Consider the following 27,444-nt stretch of genomic DNA (forward strand, 5'->3'; position numbering starts at 1 on the left):
GCAGGCAATTAAAGAAGATATCTTGATTCTACTTCAACATGATGGTAGTGCATATTCGATTTGGAAAGAATTAGAAGCAAAGTCTCTTGGTAATGATGATTTGCTCAGAAACAAAATGTCGTTGTTGAAGAAAGAATTTGATTTATTCCGTGGCTTGAAAACGGAAAGCACCAAGCAGATTATTGAAAGATATTGCAACTTGGTGAAAAATATGACAAGATTGGGTATCAACAAAAGCAAAGATGAGCTGATTGAGAAGCTGGCAGATGCGTTGCCACATGATGTTTGGGGAACATTTTTGATGATGTTGAGGAATAATATAGCCGAATATAATAATCTAACACTAGGAAGATTCATTAAACATCTTGAAGCCCAAGAGATGGAGCAAATAAAGATTGCTAGAATGAAGAATTATGATGGAGAACAAGACATCGGTTTATATTTCAAAAGTGGTGTTAGTGATAAAATCAATTTTTCTCCAAAGGTTGAAACTGCTTTCAGCACAACAGGATCTTCTGAAAACACATCTCAAGGATCAAGTAGCAAAATGAGTTTCTCTTCATTTCCATCGTTTGATCCACATTTTTCTACAACAAAGAGTGGAAAAGTTCTTCAATGCAACATTGCTTTAAATCTGGAAAATGATCAGAATTATACTGAGGAAGTTGCTAAAAGCCACATGTCTTTGTTGGTGACTGTGCTTGAATCTTATGGAGGTTTAGTTGCAGGAAGGATCGGGAATCCAATGCTCACGAAAGAGGATTACGATCAAATTGATGCTGAGGAGATGGAGTTAATGGACATAAAATGGTGCATGGCTAGTATGTTGAGACGTGCTGAAAAGTTTAAACAAATTACTGGCAGAGATGATTTTCGTGATGCATATGTTTCAGCTTTAGGTTTTGATAAATCTAAAGTTACTTGTTTTCGATGCAGGGAAAAGGGGCATTTCAAGAGGGAGTGCACAAATCGTGAAGCAAATGGAGCCCAAAATCCTTTCGGAAACAACGATTACTATAAAAAGGCGATTTATCATCAAGTTACACAACAGCCACATCAAATTCAACAGGCTCAAACTGCACATGGTAGAAAAGAAATTGAAGATTCAAAGAGAGCGTGTATGGTTAATCAGGGAAAGGATAGTGATTTTAGTTGGGATAAATACATTCCAAAAGATAGTAAAGTATGTTTGGCAGAACAAGACGATGAAAAATTGCCAGATGGTTTCACTTGGGACAATTATTGCCCAAATGAAGAATTCATGGACAAAGAGATGATGAACGCTAAAGCTTTTGTTGCTAATGCTTCTGATGAATATTGGGCAGAAAAATACAGAAAAATTAGACAAGCTGAAGAGGAGAAATGGAAAAGATATGAAGAGGAAGAAGAAGAAAAAAGAAGAAAAGATGAAGCTGAGAAAAAGAAAAGAGAAGAAGAAGTTCAAGTGAGAGTAGTAAAAGAAGTTCCAGAATTTGAAATCAAAACAGATGCTGAGGTAGTCAAAGTTCCTGAGAAGTGCATGAATTGTGATTCTCTGATCAAGCAAAACAATGAGTTGCTCCACAACATAAAACGGTTGAAAGAATCATATGATACCTTGGACAGAGAAATGAACAAGTACAATGAGTCAAATAGTGAACAAGCTGTAGCAATGAACACACTCAAAGGAGCATACATGAGACAGCTTGACGATGTTAACTACTACACCGAGAAGTGTGTTGAGCTTGAATTGAAGTTGGCAACACAAAGAATTGAAACTGAAAGGGTTAACAATTTATTGAAAAGCTACTCATGTTCTACTTTTGTTGTTGACAGGATTTACCCAATTGTGGAAAGATTGAAGACGTTTGAGGTAGAGAAGATTTCGAAAGAGAAGAAATCCGAGACAAAAGAAGATGATAAAGTTGAAATTTCTGGTAAGAAACCAAGTGTTGTCTACAATAGATGTCCGTCACCGATCGAAAATGGATATTCTCCTCGAAATCCAAATTCTGAAAGAGTTGAAAAGGCAACAAACTTAAAGTGGGAGTCTGTGTCGTCAGATAACTTGCCAGAAAATATTGATGTTACGTTCACTTCGTCCGACACTGATCATGAGTCCGAGTTGATAAAAAGTATGGTTGATCAGGTGTTGGATAAAGATGATGTAGAGGAGTCAAAAACGGAGTCCAAATCCGAGTCAAAGTCTGAGTCCGACAAGTCAAAGTCAACAATCAACAAGGACAAACGGGTTTATGATAAGGAGTTTTTGTTATCAAAATCTAATTTGAATGACGAACTGGTCAAAGTAGCATATACTTTGAAAGATTCTGACAAATTATATTCTTATGAGATTTTTCCAATAAGAGGTGTTAAACGAGAAATGATTAAAAAGGTTTTCAAACTAACAGAAATTGATATTTCTGAAATAAAAGATGAAAATCTTTCTGGAAAACCTAAACCTTACACCTCAAGAATTCAACAACGTTTAAACAAGAAAATGGGTTACAATTATGGTCATGGTTATCGAAAGAAATCAAACCATAATGGTAATTTCAAAAAGAATGGATTGGGTTTTAGTTCACCGAAAAACTATAAAAATGAGAAAATTTATAAACCAAAAATTGTTTTTGTTTCAGGAACAAGTGCTGAAAAAGAACAAAAGAGTTCATTCTGAAAGGAGACAAACAAAGATTTCCTTGCGAAAAAGCAAGAAGAAATGAAGAAGAGTGTTGTTCAGAAGAAGACAGAGACAAGAACCTGTTTTCAATGCAAAACTGCAGGTCATATTGCCAGGAATTGTCCAAAGGCAATAAACAAACAACAGGAGGTCTCTGGTAAACTGAAAGGAAAGATTGTTGTGAAAACTGAACTTTCAATCAGAAAATTTACGGGTTTTGAAAATTCAATTTTTGAAGTGGGTGAATGTTCAAAGGATGTGGTTAAAAGAAAAGAAAATCTTAAAAACCAAAAATGGGTGGTTAAGGGTTCGGGAAATGGTTCTGGTGATGAATCTGATTCCATAAAATCAGAGGAGCCAAGTGTTGATAAAAAGGTTGAGAAATTAGTTCCAACTGTGGATGATGAAAATTTTCCACCACTAAAGGCTGAAAACTTTAAAAAGAAAGTTGGAAAAGTTGAAATTTCAAATCAATTTTATTCTGAAAAGAATAAGTTTGATGTTGAAAAGACTTTCAACGGAAATGTGAAACACATTTTTGGCAAAATGATCAATGGTAAAGCCAAAGGTGTGAAAGAATTTTATGCTTCCAAAAGGAAAGTTCATAATTCTGTTGAAAGTAACAGTGATGAAGAGGTTGTTTCACCCAAGGATGGTCAGGCTTGGGTGGATATATTTTTCAAAGTGTAAAAACCTAACTTGCCGGAGCTTCCAAGTTGGTAATCGCAGAGCATGAATCGACATCTTTCTTGAAAATGTTTTTGTTTAAAAAATCTAAAATTTTGACTATTGCTGGAATTGCCGGAACTCCCAGGTTGGTAGTGTGGAGTATGAATCGGCATTTTGAGATTTCAACCTACAAGTGGTAAGTGATTGGTAAGTAAACCGACTCATGGTTGAAAGATAAGATTTGTTTGTTAAAAGATTGGTTTTTGATCTTACTTGCGGTTAATCAAGGTCATTAAATTGGACTTGATTTAACTATTATTCAAAAGATTGGTAATCAATGTGATGAATTGATCCCCATTTCCTACAAGTGGTAAAATCAACAAAACTAATTTTCCGGAAAAACCATTTTTATTAAAACAAACTTAAGTGTTTTGAAATCATTATGGGAAAATAGTTTGTTGTGAGGGGGAGTTCTGATTGTTTATGCCAAATGGATGGAGAATTGAGGCAATTCATATCAGTTGTCACGTTCCTGTACAGTTTGTTTTCAAATTTTCTTTTAATTGTGTTTGTATTTTAGGGGGAGTAAAAGTTTCTGAAAAATTCAAAACCATTAGAAAATTTGAAAAAGACAAAAACATGATAAAATCAACAATGAGTTTTTGTTGTATAAAAGAGGAAATGATAGTACATCAGTGGAAGGTCACAACATGCTAAAGAAATGGAAAGTCAAATGTGATAAACAATCTCATTGCGGATGTGTCAGTAGGTTTTTACACACTTAGTAAATTGTGACGAGATATAAACCTAAATTCAAACTTGCTTATTTCGTGGGGAACAAAATTTGGATATATAGGTAACCCCTGAAATCTTGTTTGAAGGGTCCCTCTTTCTGAGATACTAGGTCTTTATGCTTAGAGATATCTGGGGTATTATCCCGGGACTTCTGCTGAATGGAAATTCTGACCTAGTCCCCGTATAATACTTTCTGCAAATGCTTAAAATAAGCAACGCCCTCAGCATAAAAAATGATGAAACATTGCAAAATGCTAATCATGTGCTATAGTAAAAAGGATCCTCTAAAGGGGACACACCTAAAGTCGAGCCGTCATCTCTCTGCTGAACGGAAGTTCTGACCTGAGCTCTCACGGTTTCGTATCAAACCCTTACAGATATCATCTAGGTATACTCGCCTGTAAGACTGAATATTGGGATATGGATACGGGAGTATATTCAAATGATGGGACACGCGAATAAGTTTAAGTATCTAAAACACTAATATCGTATCTCGAAACAATTGAAGTTTGTGTGAAAATTTTAGTGGACTAATATACTGACAATCTAGGTGAATTGTTTAAAACTTAAAATGAAATCAAGCTTAACGGTGTTGATGACGTGTCTCAAAAACTGATATGATCCTCTTACACAAACTCACAAAAAGATTGTATGTAAATATTTCTTTACTGCATTCATGTTAAATTCAAAAATCCAAAAAAGTTTTTAGTGTGTTTTAGCATAATTTTTTTGTAAAAATACAAAAATATTTTTGACAACTGGTATTGAAAAGCTGATTTTCAAAATTCCAAGTGCTAAACTTGATGAACAGGTTTGGAAAAGAGTGTATGAAGAAGTTTTGTTTACAAGTGGTCATTAAAGTGTAAATCATTTTGGATGTTTTTGCAAATGGTTTCTAAATTTTCAATCTTGAAATTTTAAGAAACTTATGTGTTTGGTAGAGTTATGCAGGAAATAACAGGTTCCGATACCTGAAGTTGAAGATTTCCAGACTACGATCCCAGCAGATTGAAAGGGGGAGTCTGAAGAACAAAATGCCAGGTTCTGATTAAACATTCGATGGAGAGGAGTTTGTTGGTGATAGAGATTGAGTAAGGATGCTTACAACGGAGAATACTTCGAAGAGAAGCACAAAGACTGATAAAGACTGAAGGTTTGACAACCGAAGACTCGATACTGAAGACTCCGTCAACATCCGAGGGGGAGTTTGTTGGTGCATCCGTCTGTCGACTTCGTCTTTTATCGAGTCTTGTATAGAAATAGGTAGATTAGGGCTCGGGAATCAAGAATGTAGTTATTGTAGCTGATTCCGCTTGAAATGACTTCTTGTCATTTCAAGCGAAATACCATAGTATCCTAATTCCGCCCGAATATGTTTGTCACTGATTTCGCTTGAGGGGTAAAGTGGTGATTCCGCTTGAAATGAACATGTCATGTTCAAGCGGACTCTAAACACTATATATAGGTAAGTCTAGAGCGAAATCATGATCTCTCATTCCGGTTTTGCCACGAAGTGCTGCCGAAGTGTCGAATCATTGTAAAACAGCTTTCTATCAATCAAATCGACAGTTTAAAGTGAAATACTTGCTGAAATGAACTCAGTTTCTTAGTTTCCGCCTCTGAAACTGAGATAAACTCTTCTGATCGACTCGTTTGGGTCCGAAAACGATCCTACAGATTGAGCTTTCATATATCATCGACCACGATTACAGTTTTACAAGTTCTACAAGTGTATCATATCACATCAAAAGGGACTACAGGGTCACATCACCCTTGTCCAAATCGTCTATCAATCTACAACAGTCAAAAGTCAAAAAGTGGTCTTCAAAAGGCTGTGCAAGCTGGGCTCAATAGCGACACTCTCATCAAAAGTAAGTGACCTGCATAAGACCAAAAACCGACTATGCTGATGGTGGAGGAGGAGGAGGTGGATGAACGAAAAGCAAACTTCGCACATGCACTAACTCCTTCTCAAGAGCATGAACACGACGCAACAGATAACTAATCTGCTGCTCCATGGTCAGAAATCGGACGTCAAAATCTGGGTATGGCAGAAGAGGAGCAGGTGGAGTCGCGAAAGGTGACTGACATGTACAAGGTGGAGGACGTGGAATCCTCTCTAACTCCATGACTCTACGACACAAAATCTCCTGCTGAAGCTGCAAGGACAGGAGTAGCTCATCCCTCGTGTAGCCAATAAAATAGGAGGGATGGTATGGATCAGAAACTGGCATAGTGTTGGGCGGAAACCATATGAGTGGCTCGCCTGATGGTGCAGAAGAAAAATGAGCAGCAGGTGAAAACTGAGGCATGAAGGGAAAAGCTGCTGACACAGGTGGAACATGGCCAGGCTGCTGGCTGGACGGACCTTCCCCTGGACGGGGTGGAGGGATATCCTGTAAGAATATGATCGGCAAGTCAGTGCGGTGTATATCAGACACATGTGGGTGAAACGGGGCAACGTCAACAGGTGCATGTGTAGGTGCATGTGGGGGAGTAACAGGCTCAACAAATGGAGGCATATCGTCATCGTCCTCTATCCACCCATTACGGGTGAATGCGTAATGGGGATCTATCTGATCAGCAAAAGGAGCATGGTCAGCGGCTGCAGGGATCGGATCGGGTACAAGTGGTGCAACAACAGGTATGCCAACAGGTACAGGGTCATTTTCAGGCAGAGGATCATGAGCAGGTATAGGCTCGGGTGTAAACATAGACTCAGGGTCGGCTGGTGCCAGCTCAGGATCAGCAGGTATCGGCTCGAGATCAACGGGTGCATCAAAAGGCTGATCGTCGGGAACAAAGCCAATCTCATGCTCAGGATCAATGTCAAGATCAAATTCATCATCAAACTCGAAGTCCTGTGGAGGAATCGGTGCGGCAGACATAGCCATGTCAGAATCGGAATCAGTGGGGTAACGCTGCAGTCCCAGTGCATGCAAAGTAGTGGATGATACAGACTCAAAAGAATCAGGACCAGAATGATCAGATGAAATCTCAATGATAGGAATCTCAACAAGTGGAACAGCAATGACATCATCGACTGGAACTCCATCATCCTGGGCATCGTCAGGGAGACCCTCAATAAAAAGATCGACATCATCATCAGACATGGCATCAAAAGGAAAATCCTCAAAAGGAAAAGCTGCAAGAGGAAAAGGGGCGAGGATCGGAACCATGACATGCTCATCGTCGGGATGTCCGAGGATGAGATGGTCCTGGTCAGGAATAGGAACAAGAAAGATATCCTCATCGGGTAAACCATCAGCATGCGGTACAATGTCGCCAAATTCAGGTAAAGCAAAAGGCTGGAAATCATCGTCATCGTCACTCTCAGTATCAGAGGTAAAAATCTCAGGGTCTGGGACAATCTCATCGTCTAAAACTATGGCCATGGGGTCAACTGTATCTGACAGTCCACTCTTAGATGAGGACATGGTGTCTGTAATCAAAACGATCACAACATATACACATATATCAACAATCATCAAATAAGCATGTAAGTAGTAACAATGTAAGCATGTATTCATCCTAGTCTTCCCAGACTATCCCATCCAGCCTCTCATACTGAACTACCTAGCCTCTCAGACTAAACCTCCCCAGTTTCTCAAACTGAACTACCCAGTCTCTCAGACTAAGCTTCCCAGTCTCTTAGACTGAATTATGAACATAAACTTTGAAATGTGTTTCGTGTCTTTTGTTTGCCAAAATGTTTGTTTCCTGGATCTGGACATGTTGTGTATGCAATGAAGACACGTTATGAAAACATTTTCATGAGAGCCCTAATGATCATAGTCTAGACTCGAGAAAGAATCCTAGTTCGCTACGATCGAAGCTCTGATACCAAGCTGTCACACCCTGACATTTGCGGAAGCGTGATTATTGGTGTGACTTTCTTAATACCATAGCAATCAATCATAACAACACTATATGATAAAAACCAGTAGATGTTCATCCATATATTAAGTTTGAAATACCACAACATAAATTGTCTGATACGTAGACTCCAAATTTAAATTACAACCCATGCAACATGTTTAAAGAGTTCACGAAGACTCGACAAAAGACTTTACATAAAACCGAGTTTAGAACCATGTATCTTGTCCAGGATTAAGATACATCTCCTAAACCCATATGACTTTGGATGACATCTTTTATTCATGACGCAGCTTGAAACATGCAAACACCTGCCAGATCCACTTAGTTCCCTGAAATACATGTAATTTGAAAACATCAACAAAAGTTGAGCGAGTTCATGTGATTGTTCGTGTGTATGAATAAACCTTTAAAGTATGTCTGTATGTATGTAAGCCCTGGTATGAAGCAATAAGGAAAAACAGATCACCAATGGTTTGCAAGGCCAATGGTATGTGTGAAATGGTGCAGGAAAACTCAAACCTAGCGGATTTTGCCACGGCATTAGTATGTGGACATAGTCACCACATGGACCACCCTGGTCCTCATGGGTGTGGGCTCGCTACACCCAAATAGATCTATCACTCATGTCCCTCGGTCCTACGACGAGAATTAATGGCCTTAAGTGTTGTACCCACCACTTACATGATCAAGCAGTAACCCTCCTTAGCTAACCATACCATGTATAAAACGTTTGTAAACAATTGTAACATGTATTTCACCCCCGAAGTTATAAAACTGAAAACAGTTAAAAGAAAAGGGGGACATGAACTCACAGTCTTGCGTCTTCGGTACTCGTAACTCAAATCCCTTCAGCAAACATGACTACCTACAATGTACTAGGGTCTATTAGACGAACAGGTCGTGCCTTGTCTTAGAATTAAATTTTCTGAGTTACGTTTCTTTTATGTCTTCAATATTATTCCAAGTTATAATTACTTGTTAAAATAATAATTATTTTAACTTTAAATTATATTTAATTTTGGAATAACCGTTAAACAATATTTTTGTAATAATACTTCTCAAGTATTTATACTTATATTCCCTTCCCAAGGATGGGGGTATCTCATACATGTGTATTCGTATTCTTGTATTTGTAATTCCAAAATAATATATTTTCAAGTCTAACTTTAGAAAATATATTTAAACTTGTTTTTATCCAAAAATAATGTATTTCAAGTTCGTCCAAGAAAATATATGTTTTTCCAAAAATCATATATCTTCTAAATATTCCAACAAAATATATTTTTACTTCCCAAAAATAATTTATTTTCTCCTTGTCGAAAATATGATATAACTTGGTAATATTTACAAAAACTATATTTTCATTTCTTGTATCCAAAATATTATTTACCAAAAATATATTTATAAAGGTATTTTCCAGAATATTTTGTAAGTTACATTATTTCGTTCGGTTTCCCATTATTATGTGTGTAACTTATATATTTATTCCTTGAAATTTTTGGTATTATTTTGGATTGTAATTTCTTGGTATTTTTGTTATGTCATATTATTTTAACCCTAAAATAATATAACTATTACACAAAGTATACAAATATTCACACACATGTCTTTAATATATATCTAGCCATTTTTATTTATAAAAACGAACCTCCAATATTTGTATTTTTGTAACAAAAATTTATGGCAAAGTTTATATTTAGAACTCATGGTTAAAATATACTTGTAACTACTTGTTTGAAAATATTTTTCTAAGTGTTTATATTTTTAGAAAATTTTGCCATAGTTTCCCCTAAAAATGAAGTTGTCCATGCTATCAAAGCATATCATTTTCTTTTTAAAATCATCACATGCAATCAACAATTCAATCAACACTTACCTAGTGCCAAAATTATGTAATTTACACAACAGCATGAACTTGAACTTTTTATGAAAACTTGTAGTAACTTGGTAGTGTGTTTAGTAGGTTTGTATTTACTTCTTTAAAAGTTTCATTCTTGAAAGATTTAGGTGTTTACAACTTGTAAACATGTTTTACAAAAACATTTCTTTTTGAAATCTTCTTGCTTCACAAGTGTTTCTACACTTGTTTTATCACAAAAAAAATAGTGTATGTTTAAGTAAGAACCAAAATCTACTAAAATCATATTTTAAACTTGGTTCTTTTTGGAAAGCCATTCATAAATCTTAGATCAATATGATTATTAACTCACTTTGATTATTATTTTTCAAGAAATCAAGTATTCTTTTCAAGTTCATGATTTAGGGGTGGACGATTGATGTGTGTAAAATGCAACATATAAATCACATCAATTAAGGCATAAAACTAACCCTTTTTAAGTACTAATGTTGGAAAAAGAGTGTTTTTGTCTTCCTTTTGTATTTTCAGGATGAAATAAGCTCAAAATCACAAAAGAAGCAAAAAAACAACTAATTCTACCATAAATACAAGAAAAGGAACAAAAGTAGACTGCCCGGACCCTCAACGGCACCTCCCAAAGCAAAGGAGAAGAAACAGAGTCTGAACACGCCCCGTGTCCAGCGAACACGGGGGCGTGCCCAGGAAGCAGCAGAAAAGACAAACCAGTAGAAGCTTCCATTGCCCACCACGGGGCCGTGTCCAGCGGGCACGGGGGCGTGGTGAAAGTACAGCAGGCGCATTAATTGTAATTGCGAATTACAATTAATGAAGAGAGAGAATGTCAGACGGGCATGGGGCCGTGTCCAGCGGACACGGGGCCGTGTCCAGCCTTCTGTTCAGCCTATAAATAGAGGAGCTTGGTTTCATTCTCTCTCATCCCTTGGCACACCACCTCTCTCACACTTCATCCACCACCCACCACCACCATAACACCATCATCCACCACCATCATCCATTGTCCATCGTAGAGTGTGTGAGTCGTCTCGGGATCCAAGATTGATCGTAAGAGTTCTTGACAATCAAGGCCATGTTTGCCTAAGTCTCTTACATCACTTGGTGAAGACAAGTGTTTAGTATAATACTTTTTATTTTTAATCTTTTGCACTTTTTATTTGGTTTTGTATTAATGACTTTAATAACTAGTTACTTATGTTGAAGGTGATCTTTCCTTATCGTTTGTCCGTGGTGTCTTGGCATTATTTTACTGTCTATATAAAATAAAAGATTTTCACCATTCATATCTCCACGGTCTATATGGAGGTATGTTGGCTACCTGGTCGTGGGTTAAGGGAACGGTTTGGTAAGGGTCTTGCCCTTGTTCAGCGTTTAGAGGTCCTGCTTGGGACCTGGGTCAAATTTAGTAGGATCTCCTTCAATGCCCATAGGTATTGGATGGCGGGGATCCAAACTCTTTGACCCCCTCATAAGTTAACTACTATTAATACTATAACCCGGCTATTTAGGACTGTATCCCTGCTGACTCAGACTACTTAGCCGAGGGTAACGTCACCGCCAAAAGCGGGGCCTAACACAATTTGCATTAATAACTTAATTCATTATCTTTCAATAATCCGACCCTTTAGGATTGTATCCTTGCTGACTCAAACTACTGGGTTGAGGGTAACGTCGCCTTCAAAAGAGGGGCCTACTACAATAACTAAGATAATCTCTTAAACAAGTGCAAAAGTGCGAAAATAATCAAAGGTTATACTAATACACGTGTCGGATCCAAGTGATTCATCTTGTCTATCTGTTTTTATTTTATTTTTATTTTCAGCATTTAGTTAGTTTTTATTTTTCTTAGTTTAAAACATTTTTCTAACTTTTTGATTTGATTAGACGTTGAGGATAAACCGGTATTAAAAGCTCTTGTGTCCTTGGACGACCTCGGTATCTTACCAAGACTATACTACGTCCACGATGGGTGCACTTGCCCATATGTGTGTTTAGTGTTAGTGAATATCGTGTTTTATAAATTTAAAACTTGGCTAAAAGTGTAAAAAAGGGGCTTAAATACTCATCAAAAATATAACACACTTCACGCACATCAACGATCTTTCATCCTACAACTTCTTACATTTCTCATCTTGCTAAACTATGTTTCTAATCATGATTTAGCAAGATGCTAGGATGATCAACATCATCTTTACAAACAAATCAATGATCAACAAGCATTCATAACATAAACAACTTAGTTTCATCAAGTTTTCATCATATATCAAGCTTATGTTCATGTTTCTTGATTATGTTCTTTAGTGTTCCTCATGATTATCATCACATATCATCTTTTAACCAACTAAATAAGGAGTAAATTCAGTGACAAGAAGCTTACTACTAGCACAAGGGCTAGGGAAGAACACAAGAAGACGAAGGTGACAAATGTGGTGGATAATAGCAAATGAGAGAGGTACTTCAATCTCCAAGACCACCAAGCTTTCTTGTAGACCTTCTAGCACCTTTGTGAGTGTATGGAATGGATGAACAAGATTGAATGATGGTGGTGGTGTGGGGACTTGATCTCGGCCGAGAATGGAGGAGAGGGAGAGAGGATTTTGTGTGTGTGTTAATGTGTGAGAGATGGGAGAATTATGAACTTCAAGGTTATACTTATAACCATATTAGGAGTTTATCCAATGGTTAATATGTCCCATAAGTACACAACAAATCCACTAACCAAATCTAAGGAGATCAAGTGAGATCAAGGGTGGGCCACATCCTTGGTGACCGTCCACCAGGGGGGTATAGGGTTGGGTTGTGATGGATAGTTAAGTTAGATGGTTAGATTCTAAGGGTGATGTTTAGTGTTTATGCATGTTATGTGTTATATAGTGTGTTAGGGTGTTCGAGAATCATAACTAGCTCAGAAACATTAAAACGATGTTTCTAGTATAATTTTGGTGTTTCGGGTAGTGTCCGGTCGTTCGGTTAGATTCTGGTTCGTTAAAGTGTCAAACTATACCGTTTAGTGTCCTTTATGTATCCTTTTGTGACACTTTTAATTCACGACACTTAGGAAAGCATTCAGGACCATTTAGTCATATTTTTGCATGATACAAACTTGTTAAAAAGCTAATTTTTGCTGAATTCAGCACTTTAAGTGGGTTTTACGCACTTTCCGGCACTTAAACTATCACTTAGGAATGCAGTTTTGTGGTCCTTACTTCCCTACATACCATACTAGTGTGATACTTAGTCTCTGGCCCATACTAGGTCTTAAAACACTGCCTGTCTATGTACTGAACTTCGTCAGCATTTTCTGAGTTATCCGCTAACTGTGCTAACTGTGCTTTGTGCATCATTTATGTCAATATGGTTTGCATGTAATAATGATGTGACATTTATGCAATATGTGATGCACATGTAAGTATGATGCAGTAATCAGAAAGCAATTAATTGTAATTCAGGACAGTCATTAAGCACTAATCATGGTTAATTAATTGTACGGATACTTAGATTTTTGACGGTTGTCACATTCTCTCCCTATTAAGAAAATTTCATCCCGAAATTTTAGTTCTGCTACTAGCTGCAGGGGTGTTGGGGAACAAATGCGGGTATTTTGCTTTCATGCGATCCTCACGCTCCCAAGTAAACTCTGGGCCGTGTCGCGCGTTCCATCGAACCTTGACGAGTTTAACACTACTCCTACGCGTCTTGTTAACCTTCCAATTAGTAACCTCAACAGGTTCTTCGGTAAAGTGGAGTGTGTCGTTAATGTGGACTTCATCGGCAGGAATGACAACTGTTTCTTGAGTTGGACTCTTTTTCAAATTAGATACATGAAATGTATCATGAACGCCATTCAGTTCTACGGGTAGATCCAACTTGTAGGCTACAAGACCAATCCTTTCCAGGATTTCGCACATGTGTAGTAACAAATAGTAGTATTGAAAAAAGTACAACACCTTAAATATGTTTTTATGCATAAAAATATGCTTAAATATACTTGAATGAAACATAAAAAAAATTGTCATCTTATGGTGCCATTTTTAGGAAAAATGAGCGAACCAACAAACAAGCTTATAATGACTCGTACTTAATTTGAAGTTTAGACGATCTGGAGCTTATTTCCATGTTACCATACTATTTTAACTACTTTAACGGTAGGAGATATAACCTTTTATGAAAATACCACCAGGGCCGTCTCCGAAAATTCTCAAAAAAATTTGGGCCCTGTGCGAGCGGAAAAATACGGGCTCCTATTAAGCTAATTTTGAAAGGGTTTAGCTTTAGTTAGGCTTAAGCTTTAATTAAACTATTGGGCTAGTTTTATATAGTTTTAAACTTTACTAATGCGTATATTAAATAAAAAGTAATGAGCTTAATTTCAAATAAATTTTAGTGTTTAATGAGCTTAAAATAAATAAATTGTTAAAGAAAATTAAGAGAAACTTAAAAAAAATCTACTTAATAAATAAAATGTCAAAGTGTTAAAAAACTTAAAGAGAAACTTAAAAAACTATGTGTTAAAAAACTTAAAGAGAAATTTAAAAAAATCTACCATATAACATTAAACAAAATAACTTTTAATAATGATATTTACTAGACCTACAATTTAAAGGATTTTATCTGAAAGACGTTAGATTTAGTGGGTCAAATGAAAGGTAAAAAGAAAAACTAGACAGATAAGCTCAAAAGCAATGCAAACAAAAAACTACAGATGTTGTTTCAAAAATTAAAAATTGAGTAGGATGGATATATGAAACCCCAATTTGTAAACTCCAACCAAACATTATTATTTATTTTATGCTCTACAGAAAGAAAAAAAAAAAAAGCCCTTTTACAGAAATAAAACAGATAAAATAATAACTTAAATGAGTTGTCAAAAAGAACAATATTGCTTCTCGTCTCGCCATTGGAAGTACCTTCAAGAACATTGATTTCTTCACAATCCATACACCAAAACACAATCATCATCATCAAATACACTATAAACTGAACACCCAAATTTCACATCCGCCGGTATGTCATCGCCACCACCGCCGGAGAAGATGCCACAACCTACACCACCACCAGTGGATTCCGATCATTCGCAAACGCAAACGCCGCTACCTCCGCCACCAGGGTACGGCGTCACCGGCGTCCTCCGACGATGGCGACACGAAGACATGTTGAAACGAGTATCGCTAGGGTTGAGAGCGTTAGGGTTTCTGTTTTCATTGCTTGCGTTCATAATCATGGCGAGTAATAAGCACGGCCCCGGAAGAAATTTCGATGAATATGAAGAATACAGGTTTGTTTTCTGATTGGTGGATCTAAATCCACTGTTTGTTTCACGTCATGTAATGGAATCGAATTGATTTGTTGTGGTTATAGGTACGCATTGGCGATAGCGATTTTGTCGACGTTATATACTGGATTGCAATCGTGGCGGCAGATTCATGAGATGTCAACCGGAAAATTGATAGTTTCTGGCCGGAATATGGCGATGATTGATTTCTTTGGTGATCAGGTTTGTTTGTTTGATTATAATAATAATGTGGTTGGGATTTTGTTATTTTTGGTAAAAACGGTTGGTAGGGTTGATGATAGCCAGTTGTTAGGCTGTAGTAGTCGCTTGTACGGTACAAGTAAACATAGCATCTGACTTTAACGAAATAACAAAAGTTGTATAAATTACTACGCTTAACAAACTTCTGAAATTGAGTGAACCATTTAAATTGATTGCTATATGGTTAATTTGGCAGTTTCGCTTCAGCTGGTTTGGGATTTATATGGTTAATTTGGCAGTTTATGGTTACGGAAATTAGGTTAAACGGTTTGATTCATGGTTGTGTTTTGGGACAGATAATGTAAATCGAATCCGCATACTTTAACTAGACTTTGTATACTTTTAAATATACAATTATGTTGAAGAGGGGAAGATCTTGGTTTCAAGTCCCACAACGAAAGCGATTAAAGAAATTAGTTGTTCAAAAAAAATATACATAAATATCTAATATTCATAATATTTATAATTATGACAAACTAAAAGAAAATTGATGTGTGATAGTTTTGAAAGAAAAATACTGCAATTGGCCCAAAACCAAATCGGCTGCCAGATCTCTGGCTAAACCATCCAACCTACCTTAAAAGTTGGTTAAAATTTCCTTAAATTAATGTAGCCCAATAATATCTAGGTGTTGGAATGGTGTCCCTCTAAAAAATAAGAATACACGCCAATAAAAGAATAGATATTTATGTATTAACATTGTTCATTTATCGATGATATAACAAAGGTATATTTAAATTTTTAGTCACCAACAGAATAGTAGCTTGTTGTAAAGTGATGCATTTCACATTGCGAGTTCAAATCCTCTGTAAAAGAATGATGTGATATGAGTTTAGTCGAAAAAATTAAAGTATATGTTTTCATGATTATATATAAGTTTCTTATTTTAATGTAAGAGTTAACTATTATAATATATAAATATATTATATTATTTTAATTATTATATATTTGTTTAACAAACACTTATTTTAAGAAACTATATTTGATGTTATGAACCATAAAAAAACTGAAAATTGTTATGTGGATGAGGTGCTGTAATAGTTTAATATTATATTTAGAGGACAGTTGGGTATTTGAGAGTTCTGGCTGTCAAAGCATTTTGGAAGCTTCCAAAGATTGTGACATAATAATACATTAAAACTATTTTTCTGTTTAAAGATATGTGATAGGACCATGTTGTTGTAGTTTTGCATTTTGCTACTTTTGATACTTGTATCTCTCCTTAAATTCAAAACTTTCTTTATTTAATTTGAATCATCATATAAGATTTTTCTAATAACATGATTTATCTTGTAGATTATAGCATACCTATTAATATCAGCCGCGTCATCGGCGGTGCCAATGACTAACAGAATGAGAGAAGGAGCTGACAACATCTTTACTGACTCGTCAGCCGCATGTATTAGCATGGAATTTCTTGCGTTTTTTATTCTTGGGTTATCCGCCATGCTCTCTGGGTACAACCTAGTCAAACAGACCTCTATTTAACCGATTCAATCCTTATTTTGTGCGCTTTTTTTTTTTATCAAAAACTTGTACAGATTGTCTTCAAATACTTATACCATTCATTTTGTATACTACATTATCTATTAATCACTCCACAGATCAATCATGGCCGACTTGTTAATCCATAAATTAATATACAACAAGTAACTTTCACAAAAGAAACTTAATAATGACGATTCCATAAATTTTTTTCATAAAGAATCTTAATAATGACGATTTCATAGAATAATTGATAATAAGTTTTGCCCATGGTATTCTAGCCTATTGGCATCTTAGGGGTGCGATAAGGCTTAAAGACCATTAGATCTTGGGTTCGATTCCCACAAGTGAACCAAATTTACCGTTCAAAAAAATAAAATAGAATAAAATAAGTTTTAACCCATGTAACTAATTTACGCTAACAATTTTTCGCTCATGATATCATTAGAAAATTATTAAATATGATATTCTTAATAGTTAAGGGTACTGTTACAAAATTCCATAAATCTTACGAGCCTCTAATACTTTCTGAACACACAATGCTAACTCAACGATAGAGTGGTTGGCTTTTAAGTGCGGCTAGGATCTTTTACTCATTTAGATTAAGCGAGGGATTCGTCCATAGCATCGGTAAAGTTTTGAAGATCACAACTGATCCTGAAAAGGAATATTTTTTAGTTGATGATAATACCTTGCAATATAGCTAATTTTTTAATAACTTCCCATGAAGCAATTGATGTAATCAATTCAAGAGGCCATTTACTTTAGATGAACAAGTCAAGTATGTTTCTAACCCTTGAAATATAATGGATAGATCATTCTCTAGAAGTGGTCATGCACTCTATGTATGTATGTTTATGGGACGTAAGCATTACATATTCGGACCCCATTTATGTGCCGTGTTGATGTATTTGTTATTTACTTATTCGTGGTTGTCTCTCAAGTTATATTAGGAAAGTGTTGTGGCAAAAATAGACCTCACAAGTAGGATTTTTCATTGGTAAATAAAAAGAATACAAAGAACATATTGTTATTTGATTTCACAAAAGAATATTTCCAACAAAGTTACAATTTATTACTATGATACAAAAGAAATACAACCCCTTCAAACACCTAAAATTTCCTACCAGATTAGTGGCCAAAACTGATTCATGTTTTGATCGGTTTCCCTTACCTTTTTAACCTAAAAAGAGTTGAAAAACAAATCATCCTCGGGTTCTTCCTTGGCACTCGACAGTGAGATGTCTTTTCCTCGGTTTTGACTCACATACGAACCCTCCATGAGACCATAGTTTCCAGAGTTCTGCAACATTTGTAGAGTGTACGGTTGTTGACCACCATTGTTGGTCAACCCTGTGGCGTTTTGAATGTTAGTTGAGTAGTTTGTTGACGGCCTAATAGCCATTGATCCATAATTGTTGTTGGTGCTACCGTTATTGGTGGTTGGTGCTCGACTAATGTTGTAACTCCCGCTACCACGCGGCGCAGGCACGTCATGGTTATGCTTCCCTTCATAAGTTGTGATCACTGCTCGCAAATCATGTGATGCGCGTTCAACGTGTTTCCTCACGGGACAGCCTACGTATGTGCACTTGTAGTAACTCCTATAAATAATTTAAAAAACTCCATGTTAATTAGATTGAATTATAAGCATTTCATCATCAAAAGAGTATGAAAAGTTAATTAACTATAGGTAAACATGCGGGTGTTAACTTCTGACACGACGACTTGCATGTTAAAACAGGCTTTTACATGTAACATAACCTATTTTAAGAATGATTTGAGGGATGTCAAAACTACCTTGGATTAGGATTGCCTTTAACTACTTTTTGCCCATATTTCCTCCATCTATATCCATCATCAAGAATATCAATATCACTCGTGGTTTGAACCACGATTCTCGGTTCTCGAACCGTTCGACTCCCAGGCCCCGAAATAGCTTCGCTCTCGGCCTCACCCTTCCTATACAACAAACCAGTTTGAAAGTTAGATTAAAAAGCACATATCAACGGTTAGCCGGTCAAACTCAAACTTGAACCATAGCGACACTTACCATCTCTTAGCTTCGGGCTCGTTTTCATGATCATCTCCCGATTTACTAATGGACGAGGCTTGTTCAAAGTCATCATCCCCAAATGATGCCGAAGAGTCAAAATGATTGTTTTCAGCTGGGGCTTCAATGTAATTGTTTGAAGATGATTTCTTCGCATTTTGAGGCTTAGAATGAGTATGACTTCCTTTGTAAACGATCTCGGTGATATGTCCCTCTAAGTTTCTTTCGACTTTCTTCTTTGTTGGACAATTCGGGTATGTACATTTGTAATAACTTCGAGGATTTTCGCTTCCTTTGACTTGTTTTTGACCATACTTTCTCCAGTTGTAACCATCTTCTAATCTTGTTCCATCTCTAGCGGCTTGAGATTGATCAGAAACATATTGGGTTTGAGCAGCAGATTGTGTTGTTTCTGATTTGGGTTTGTTCATTTCTGACATGAAATCAGTTTGTTTGGTTAAACTCCATTCTTGTGGTTGACTTTTCACTTGTTCTTCCTGTTTCAACAACAACAACACAATTCATTCAGTAATTTACATTTAACACTTCAAACAGAACCAATATATGCATATACTAATACCATAAATCTTAATTAAATGCTAAAAATAAGAGTGAATTTCAAGGATTGTCCTTTATCTTTATACCTATTTTCAGGCGCTGTGACGCTGTCCTTTATGTTCAAAATTGACGAGTTTTGTCCTTTATGTTTTCATATCATACACGTTTTGTCCTTTACGCCTAACGCAGTTAGTTTTTTCAGTTAAATTTGGTCATGTGCTTTGCACATGAGGGCATTTTTGTCAATTCAAAGGTTACAGAAGCTTTAAGCTGTAAATCTGCCGTTGAACTTACCTTTGAATTGACAAAAATGCCCTCATGTGCAAAGCACGTGACCAAATTTAACTGAAAAAACTAACTGGGTTAGGCCTAAAGGACAATCCAATAGAAATCAAGGTTCCCAACTGTCAGTTCAAATCTTATGCATTTTTTTCATAAATGTTGAAAACCAAGTGACTTTAAAGGAACATATATATATCTTGGTTACTATTTAGTGATTATTAAAAAATAACATGAATCAACAAGAGTCTATTCTTGATTAAAATAAAGAAATTCACCATAAAAATAAGTTTTTTTAGTCAGAAAACAGAGGAAATTGCAATTCGCATACCATCTTATTTGCAGAAACAGGCCTTGGTTGTGGTTGAAAAGAAAAACCAGAATACTTTCTTTCTTCATCCTTAAAATCCAAACCAGAAAAGCTTCCAGTTGTAGGAGATGGAACAATCTGCACCAACAACACAACCCTTTAGCTCAATTTCACAAACCCATCTAAAAAAATCAAAATTTTACAAAAAAAAAAAAAAAAAGATTACATTTGAATTGAAAGGAAAGAAAGGAGAGTCCAAGAACTGATTTTGGTTCAAACCAGTTGGTGTAGAAAGAAAAGAAGAAGGTGAAAATGGAGTTGCAGGTAGTTTTGGACTTTCAACACCACCAGCAGCAGCAAAGAAACCCCAGCTAGAATCTTGATTGTTGTTGTTGTTGTTAGAAGCAATTAGATCACTGAAAGATGTAGAGAAAGAAAAGGATGGATACTGAGAAGTTGTACTGGAAGTGTTTAAACTGCCACCTGATGAAGCCATGAGGTTTTAGTTTTGGGAATCTTTGGTTGATGATTTGAAAGGTTGGGGTTTATTTTTTTGAATTGAAAATGGATATTTAAGGGGATTGAACATGTCATGTTCTAGGAAGCTAAACAACGAAGGAAAATTTTGAAGTTTGACCGTGGAAAATTTCTGTGGTCAAAGCTTGTGGGTTTGACTTGGACATGGCGGCTTGAGTAGAATGGGTAATGGAAGGAACAGCCCCCTTGTCTTTTGATGAGTTTGTGATTTTGGGGTTAGGTTTTTAAGATTGGTATAGTTAAACCCTTCGGTTTTGGAGAGTTGTTTTAATGTAATCAATAAGTATTGGTTCATTGGTTGGACCTCGTTGATTTTCAAACCCAGTCCAACTAGTGAACCGGGTCTTTCGATCCAACTGAAACATGCCCAAAACCAGGTGATCGATAGTCGTGTCCCACAATCGATCGTACTGGCGTTATTTTAGGTTTTTGGGCTAATTGATTGTCTTGGTCTGATTATGAAAACACTAAATATATGATAGATCGTATTATAAAAGCAAGTAAACATAGGTAAATGGCTAAAATTGTGTGAAGTTGAGATAATGTAAATGCTTACACTATTTTTTTCGTAAAATGGAGTGAAGCTTACAACGGAAACAAACTTGACTCTAAAAGAGATAACTCATTTAGTAAAACAGTATCATTATAATCATGATCGTTTTCATTTGAAAAGATGATAGTTGAAGAGCATAATAATCAATAGAGTTAATTATACAAAAGAGTAAATTACAAAAATCGTCCTTTATGTATGTCACTTATTGCAAATTGTGTCCTTTGTCTTCAATAATTACAGAAAACGTACTTGATGTTTGCAAACTCTTGCAAGTTATGTCCTTTAGCCCTAACTCAATTAATTTGTGTGGTTAAATCTAACCAAATGGACCCCACATGAGGGTATTTTGCGATTAAATCTGACCAAATGGACCCCACATGAGAGTAAAATGACCAAAATACCCTCATGTGGGGTCCATTTGGTCAGATTTAACCACAAAAAATTAACTGAGTTAGGGCTAAAGGACATAACTTGCAAGAGTTTGCAAACATCGAATACGTTTTCTGTAATTATTGAAGACAAAGAACACAGTTTGCAATAAGTGAAATACATAAAGGACGATTTTTGTAATTTACTCTTTATACAAATGTTCCATATAGTTTGATATAGGCCCATATTTCATGTCTAAGTTTAAAGGTTACAAATTTGGTTATGTGCCTTTAAGGTGGTACCAAGTTGAGGGTCACACACTAAAGTATGTTGAAAAGTCTACGAGTTTCCTTTTCAGTTAATTACTATGGATTTAGAGTAAATTTCAAAGTTCGTCCTTTATGTATGTCTAATATATCAAAGTATGTCCTTTATCTTTAATAACCTCAGAAAACATCCTTAATGTTTGAAAAACAAATCAGGTTATGTCCTTTACCCTAAACCTTGTTTGTTTTCCCAGTTAAATCAGGTCATGTGAGAAGCACATGAGGGTATATTGGTCTTTACCTTAATACTAGAAAAATAAAATTATAAAAAATTCAAATCTTCTTTCTCTTAACTATAAGCTTCATAATCTGCACATTATATCTTTAAAACTTCAAACAAAACCCAGATCTTCAAAACACAAAGAAAAAAATATTCAAAACTTCAAAACCCAGATATTCAAAACTTCAAAACCCGGATATTCAAAACTTCAAAACCCAGATTATCATCAACATTATCATCAATAACCCATGAACAAAAAAACCCCCAATTTCTTACAACTCACCAAAATTAGGGCAACAAAGTGGTTTATTGAGATCTAACAATCCTACCACCACCACAACTTACCTGCCGCCACCACGACCCACCTGTCGCCGCCATCACTGCCACCACGACCCACCTGTCGCCGCCATCACCACCGCCACCACGACCCACTCGTGTTGACTGTTTGACTGATGTTGACCCGACACCGAATCTGAACCGAAAATGAAACTGAGTCGGTTGGCTACTTTGACTGGACCGAACCCAAACTAAAACTGGGTTGTAATGAATCTGAAAATAAATCCAAACAGAATCTGATTTTGAAGTGAAACTGGAACTTAACCGAAAAATACTCAAAACCCTTACCGGAATAGAGACGACCATGTTAACCCGGTGTCGACTGAACCCACGACTGCTGTGACTCGAGAGGGTCGCTGGAACCACCGTCGCCGTAGACGACGGCACCGGCTCCGCCGGTTCTCTCTCTCTTTCCTGCCTCCTCTTCTGCTCTCTCTCTCTCTCTCTCTCTCTCTCTCTCTCTCTCTCTCACTCTCTCTTGAATTTGCCAGGTTGTGGTGGTGGTAGGATTGTTAGATAGAGAGAAGAAGGGGGTATGTTGATGTGCAGGTGATTGAAAGATGAGAAGATGATGGTGGAGTTTAGGGTTTTTATTAAGGTAAAGACCAATATACCCTCATGTGCTTCTCACATGACCTGATTTAACTGGGAAAACAAACAAGGTTTAGGGTAAAGGACATAACCTGATTAGTTTTTCAAACATTAAGGATGTTTTCTGAGGTTATTAAAGATAAAGGACATACTTTGATATATTAGACATACATAAAGGACGAACTTTGAAATTTACTCTTTATACATCTTATTTGTTTTGTTTAGGCTAAATTGCACTTTTCGTCCTTTATGTTTCAGGGTTTTTGCAGGCGCTGTCCTTTAAGTTTAAAAATTACACTCTATGTCCTTTATGTTTGCAACCTATAACAGGCGGTGTCCTTTCTCATAAACCTAGTTAACTTTTTTATGTTAAAACCCCTCACCTTAACAGGAGGGACCATATGTGTAACTTTGTAAACATGAGGGACCTTTAATTTTTAGTGAGTTAGCTTACTTTCCTGGTGACGTTATTTATTATCATAAGAACACCATAAAATTATAAATCATCACAGAACAAAAAGAATTTAAAAAAATGAAACCTGTTAGCTCTTTTAGGATTAAACAGAACAAGTTAAGCCAACTTTTCCAATGCAAGTGCTTTTTACGAATTACCCACCATCGTCAACACCGAATCCCATTTAAACGACATCGTTCCACCCTCATCACCAAACCCTAACCCTAACTCACTAAAAACGGTACATCACCGATAATCTCCGACCATAACTCACTAAGTCGATTCCGGCGAAGTTGAAGTCCGGGAACCGGAAAAACGACTCCGATTAGGTTGATGAAGAGCATTCAGATCCGAGTGTTCTTCAGATCACACCATACTTTTTAAACTGACACCATACTTCTAAACCGGAAACGACATTTCTTCAGATCCGAGGTTCGTTGATGAAGACCATTCAGATGCGACGAACGTTGATGAAGTCTGTTCTCAGATCCGACGTCATGAAAACCATAAACACCAGGTTTTTTTTGGGGTTTAATATAGGGAGATGGTGAACAGGGGTTTAATTGGACTGCTCCGTGCAGGTTGTTGGGGGTTAACAATGGTGGATGGCAGTAGCAGGTGTGAGGTGGATAGTGGTGGTGATGAGTTGGAGAGAGGTGAGAAAGAGTTTATAAGTTTTTTTTCTAAATCTTTTGTTATTAAAATAATTTTTTTAATAAAATGATAGGTATTTAATTAATTTACATAATTAGTCCCTGAAAGATGGAACGACAATTATTTTAACATTAAAGGTCCCTCATGTTTACAAAGTTACACATATGGTCCCTGCTGTTAAGGTGAGGGGTTTTAACATAAAAAAGTTAACTGGGTTTATGAGAAAGGACACCGCCTGTTATAGGTTACAAACATAAAGGACATAGAGTGTAATTTTTAAACTTAAAGGACAGCGCCTGCAAAAACCCTGAAACATAAAGGACGAAAAGTGCAATTTAGCCTTTTGTTTATAAGAACTGATTCATTTGTGAACATTTTTATTGATTTCTCTGTGAATCATCCAAACCCTCTATAATATTTGTTTCACCATCAGTAGCAACGGGTGATAAACTAGAGGTGGCTACTAAAGGTGACTTGAAGATGGGGACATGTAATCGTGGGTTTAATCCTGGCTCTAGCAAATATTGGTGGTGGCCATATATTGATTGACTAGTCTAAGATCCCGCGAGTTTCGCGGGTGGCTTAACAAAAACATATAATATCTACTGGCATTGAAGCCCATGTAGATCATCAATTTTGTTCTAGGCCTTTCCAAACTTAGGCTCCACGTCTAAAGGTCGCCAATAGATACCTATCTTGACCCATACCTTACCTTTTTAATTTTTAAGTATGCCCATTTGAACCCTCTTTGTAAATAATCTATTACCCAAAATAACCCAAGGTGTAATATTTAAAAGTCCAACAGATTGAGAGTGGTGTTTCGGTTCGTATTTTGGTACAGTTTACCTAATAGAATTTGTTTAAGTAGCAACCTTTTTGTCCCAAAAGGATATGGAATTGTTACATACTTACATTCCCACATTTATCAGGGCAGCCGTGTAGGGATTGAGCTGCTATCATTCATGATTGTATCACGATCAATATCGCCAAATTCAGAGGTAGTTAAGACTTTAAGATGTATCCCCATTGCAGATGGAATTTAAATCCAGAGTTAGTTTCTCATTATTATTATATATATCAAACAACAATATATGTTTGCGCCAGGGGTTTTTTTGCCTTTTCAGATTGACCACCAACTTTTTCTATTTTCTCTTTTGCCACTCTGCCTCCTACAATTTTTCCTCAGTTTGAAAAGACCTAGACATAGAGAGAGGCATCACTATCATCAGGAAGATTCTACACAACCAGCGATCGGAAATTCGCCAGTCATCGGGAAAGATTGTGGTGGTGGTGGTTCAAGAGGTGGATTAGGTTTTCACTTTTCACGGTGGTCCTTGGTGGCCGCGAGCAGGATTTGCGATCGTACACGACTAGAAATTATCTAAGGATTTTAGATTGAAGACTGCCATAGCTCCAACAGTGACGAAGGAGAAGTACGGTTACGATCAAGTTTCGGCAACGTACGGAAGAGGAACGACGGTGCTCTGGCGACAACCCCTTCCGTCGCGTGTCCCGTCTCCTTCCGTAACCAACCAGATAAGTGACCGGCGACGGCAACTCGCATCGGCCAAATTTTTTTTAAGATTCCGGTACTAAGTTCAGTTTTTGTGACTTTAGTTGCTGTGTTTACTTAGGGCATGTGTAGTCATAAAGCCCTTTCAGGGGCGTTATGCGACATGTGGCATGTCACGTCAGCAAGGGGCTTTATGGGGCGTTATGCAATTTGAGGCCGTAGTCATAAAGCCCCTTTGTCATCATTACTAAATTAATTTAATTTTCGTTTTTTTAAATAATTTATAAGTTTTATAAAATTAAAAAACATTCCATTAAATAAAAAACAATACATTAAAATTAAAAAAAAGTTAAACAAAAAAAAATTACACCTAAAAAATAAATTTATTCTTCGGTTTCATTTTCGTTCTCTCCTTCTTCCTCTTCGTTTTCTCCAGCATCCAAACCTACGTCATCAAAGTTCCCGTCTTCGAATTCCTCAACCTCTTCTTCCTCGAAATCTTCGTCGTGATCACTGTTGAATCGAATTGGGCGAATCGCCCAAGCATGCTCAACCAAATCCGCCTTCAACGTGTTATGTATTTCTCTAGATCGTAATAGTTGAGCATTTGCGAGTCTCTCTTCCATTGTCGCTTGGGTTCCTTCGACTAAATCTTCGGGAATATAGTTTTGGCATATCGCTCTTCCATCATCCTCAATGATCATATTATGCAAAATGATGCAAGCATACATGGTCATTCGTATTCTATCCTTATGCCACATGCGACAAGGATTTCTGATAAAATGCCATCGTTGCTGTAGAACCCCAAAACACCTCTCGATATCCTTTCTCGAAGACTCTTGTAATTTTTTAAAATACTTTCTTTTTTCATCGAAAGTTTCAGAAAACGTTTTAACAATAATCGAATACTCAGGGTAGATACCATCGGCCAAGTAGTAGCCATGCTCGTAATCGTTCCCGTTTGCATGAAAACCGGCCTTTGGTATAGTTCCAGAAATGTAGCCCTCTATTAATGGTGAAGCCTCTAACGTATTAATATCGTTAAAACACCCGGCTACACCAAAGAAGGCCGACCAAACCCAAAGGTCGTATGACGCAACACCTTGTAATACCAAAGTTGGCCCTTTTTGATCACCCCGTGTATGTTGACCTCGCCATGCGGTTGGACAATTATACCAACGCCATTGACGACAATCCAAGCTACCAATCATGCCGGGTATTCCATGCTTTTCTAGATGCACCTCATATATTTTTTGAAGGTCGTTCCAAGTGGGGTTTCTCAAATAACGTTTTCCATATAACTGACATATACCTAAAATTTAAAAATTAGTAAGCTACTAATTTTTAAATATGTAAGCTACTAAAAAATAAATATGTAAACGTAAATAAATAAAAGACAATAAAAATTACCATAGCAAAAATGTTCCAAGCAATCTCGGGTTGTTTTCTCCCCCATCTTCAAATACTCGTCGTTGATGTCGTACGTGTTTCCGTATGATAATACGCGTAAGGCGGATGTGACCTTTTGAATTGAGGTGAAGCCTAGATATCCTCGCGCGTCTATTCTTTGCTTAAAGAAATCATACCTATTTTCCAAATCATTATTAATGCGCAAAAATAACCTTTGGCTCATCCGAAAACGTCGTCTAAAAACATTCGGTCCGTGAACCGGTGTCGCATCAAAATAGTCTTTCATCAAACGCTCGTTCGCGGCTTCACGGTCTCGCAAGATATAGGTGCGTCGCAAGATGGGTCGTGGAGGGGGAGTAGGCCGAATGTGCTCAAATGCTTGTATCAC

General features: G+C 36.7%; 3 protein-coding genes across 3 annotated transcripts; 1 reads left to right on the forward strand and 2 right to left on the reverse strand.

Moving 5' to 3' along the window:
* Positions 1 to 6,024: 6,024 nt before the first annotated feature.
* Positions 6,025 to 7,560, reverse strand: LOC110919326 (cell surface glycoprotein 1-like). The gene has a single exon (XM_022163597.1). The coding sequence runs from the start codon at positions 7,558 to 7,560 to the stop codon at positions 6,025 to 6,027; it is 1,536 nt and encodes a 511-aa protein (XP_022019289.1).
* A 7,107-nt stretch (positions 7,561 to 14,667) lies between these two features.
* Positions 14,668 to 17,004, forward strand: LOC110916562 (CASP-like protein 4B1). The gene is made up of 3 exons (XM_022161265.2): positions 14,668 to 15,150; positions 15,234 to 15,369; positions 16,705 to 17,004. Exons 1-3 carry the CDS (start codon positions 14,882 to 14,884, stop codon positions 16,894 to 16,896), a joined length of 597 nt encoding a protein of 198 aa, XP_022016957.1. The 5' UTR covers positions 14,668 to 14,881; the 3' UTR covers positions 16,897 to 17,004.
* A 903-nt stretch (positions 17,005 to 17,907) lies between these two features.
* LOC110915516 (probable WRKY transcription factor 26) lies at positions 17,908 to 20,652 on the reverse strand. Its single transcript, XM_022160231.2, has 5 exons — positions 20,320 to 20,652; positions 20,115 to 20,231; positions 18,947 to 19,443; positions 18,694 to 18,855; positions 17,908 to 18,497 (listed from the first exon to the last, which is right to left on the reverse strand). Exons 1-5 carry the CDS (start codon positions 20,587 to 20,589, stop codon positions 18,077 to 18,079), a joined length of 1,467 nt encoding a protein of 488 aa, XP_022015923.1. The 5' UTR covers positions 20,590 to 20,652; the 3' UTR covers positions 17,908 to 18,076.
* Between the last annotated feature and the right edge of the window lie 6,792 nt (positions 20,653 to 27,444).

The sequence above is a fragment of the Helianthus annuus genome, chromosome 16 (assembly GCF_002127325.2).
Source record: "Helianthus annuus cultivar XRQ/B chromosome 16, HanXRQr2.0-SUNRISE, whole genome shotgun sequence".
Classification (NCBI taxonomy): domain Eukaryota; kingdom Viridiplantae; phylum Streptophyta; class Magnoliopsida; order Asterales; family Asteraceae; genus Helianthus; species Helianthus annuus.

Bases quoted from the DNA above. Each gene is read 5' to 3' on its own strand.
- LOC110916562 (XM_022161265.2), top strand. From the start codon at position 14,882: ATGTCATCGCCACCACCGCCGGAGAAGATGCCACAACCTACACCACCA. The intron at 15,151-15,233 runs GTTTGTTTTCTG...TTGTGGTTATAG, and splicing joins GATGAATATGAAGAATACAG to GTACGCATTGGCGATAGCGA. The intron at 15,370-16,704 runs GTTTGTTTGTTT...TTTATCTTGTAG, and splicing joins TTGATTTCTTTGGTGATCAG to ATTATAGCATACCTATTAAT.
- LOC110919326 (XM_022163597.1), bottom strand. From the start codon at position 7,560: ATGTCCTCATCTAAGAGTGGACTGTCAGATACAGTTGACCCCATGGCC.
- LOC110915516 (XM_022160231.2), bottom strand. From the start codon at position 20,589: ATGGCTTCATCAGGTGGCAGTTTAAACACTTCCAGTACAACTTCTCAG. The intron at 19,444-20,114 runs GTATGCGAATTG...TTGTTGAAACAG, and splicing joins CTGTTTCTGCAAATAAGATG to GAAGAACAAGTGAAAAGTCA. The intron at 18,498-18,693 runs GTAGTTTTGACA...AATTATTTATAG, and splicing joins AAAGGCAATCCTAATCCAAG to GAGTTACTACAAGTGCACAT.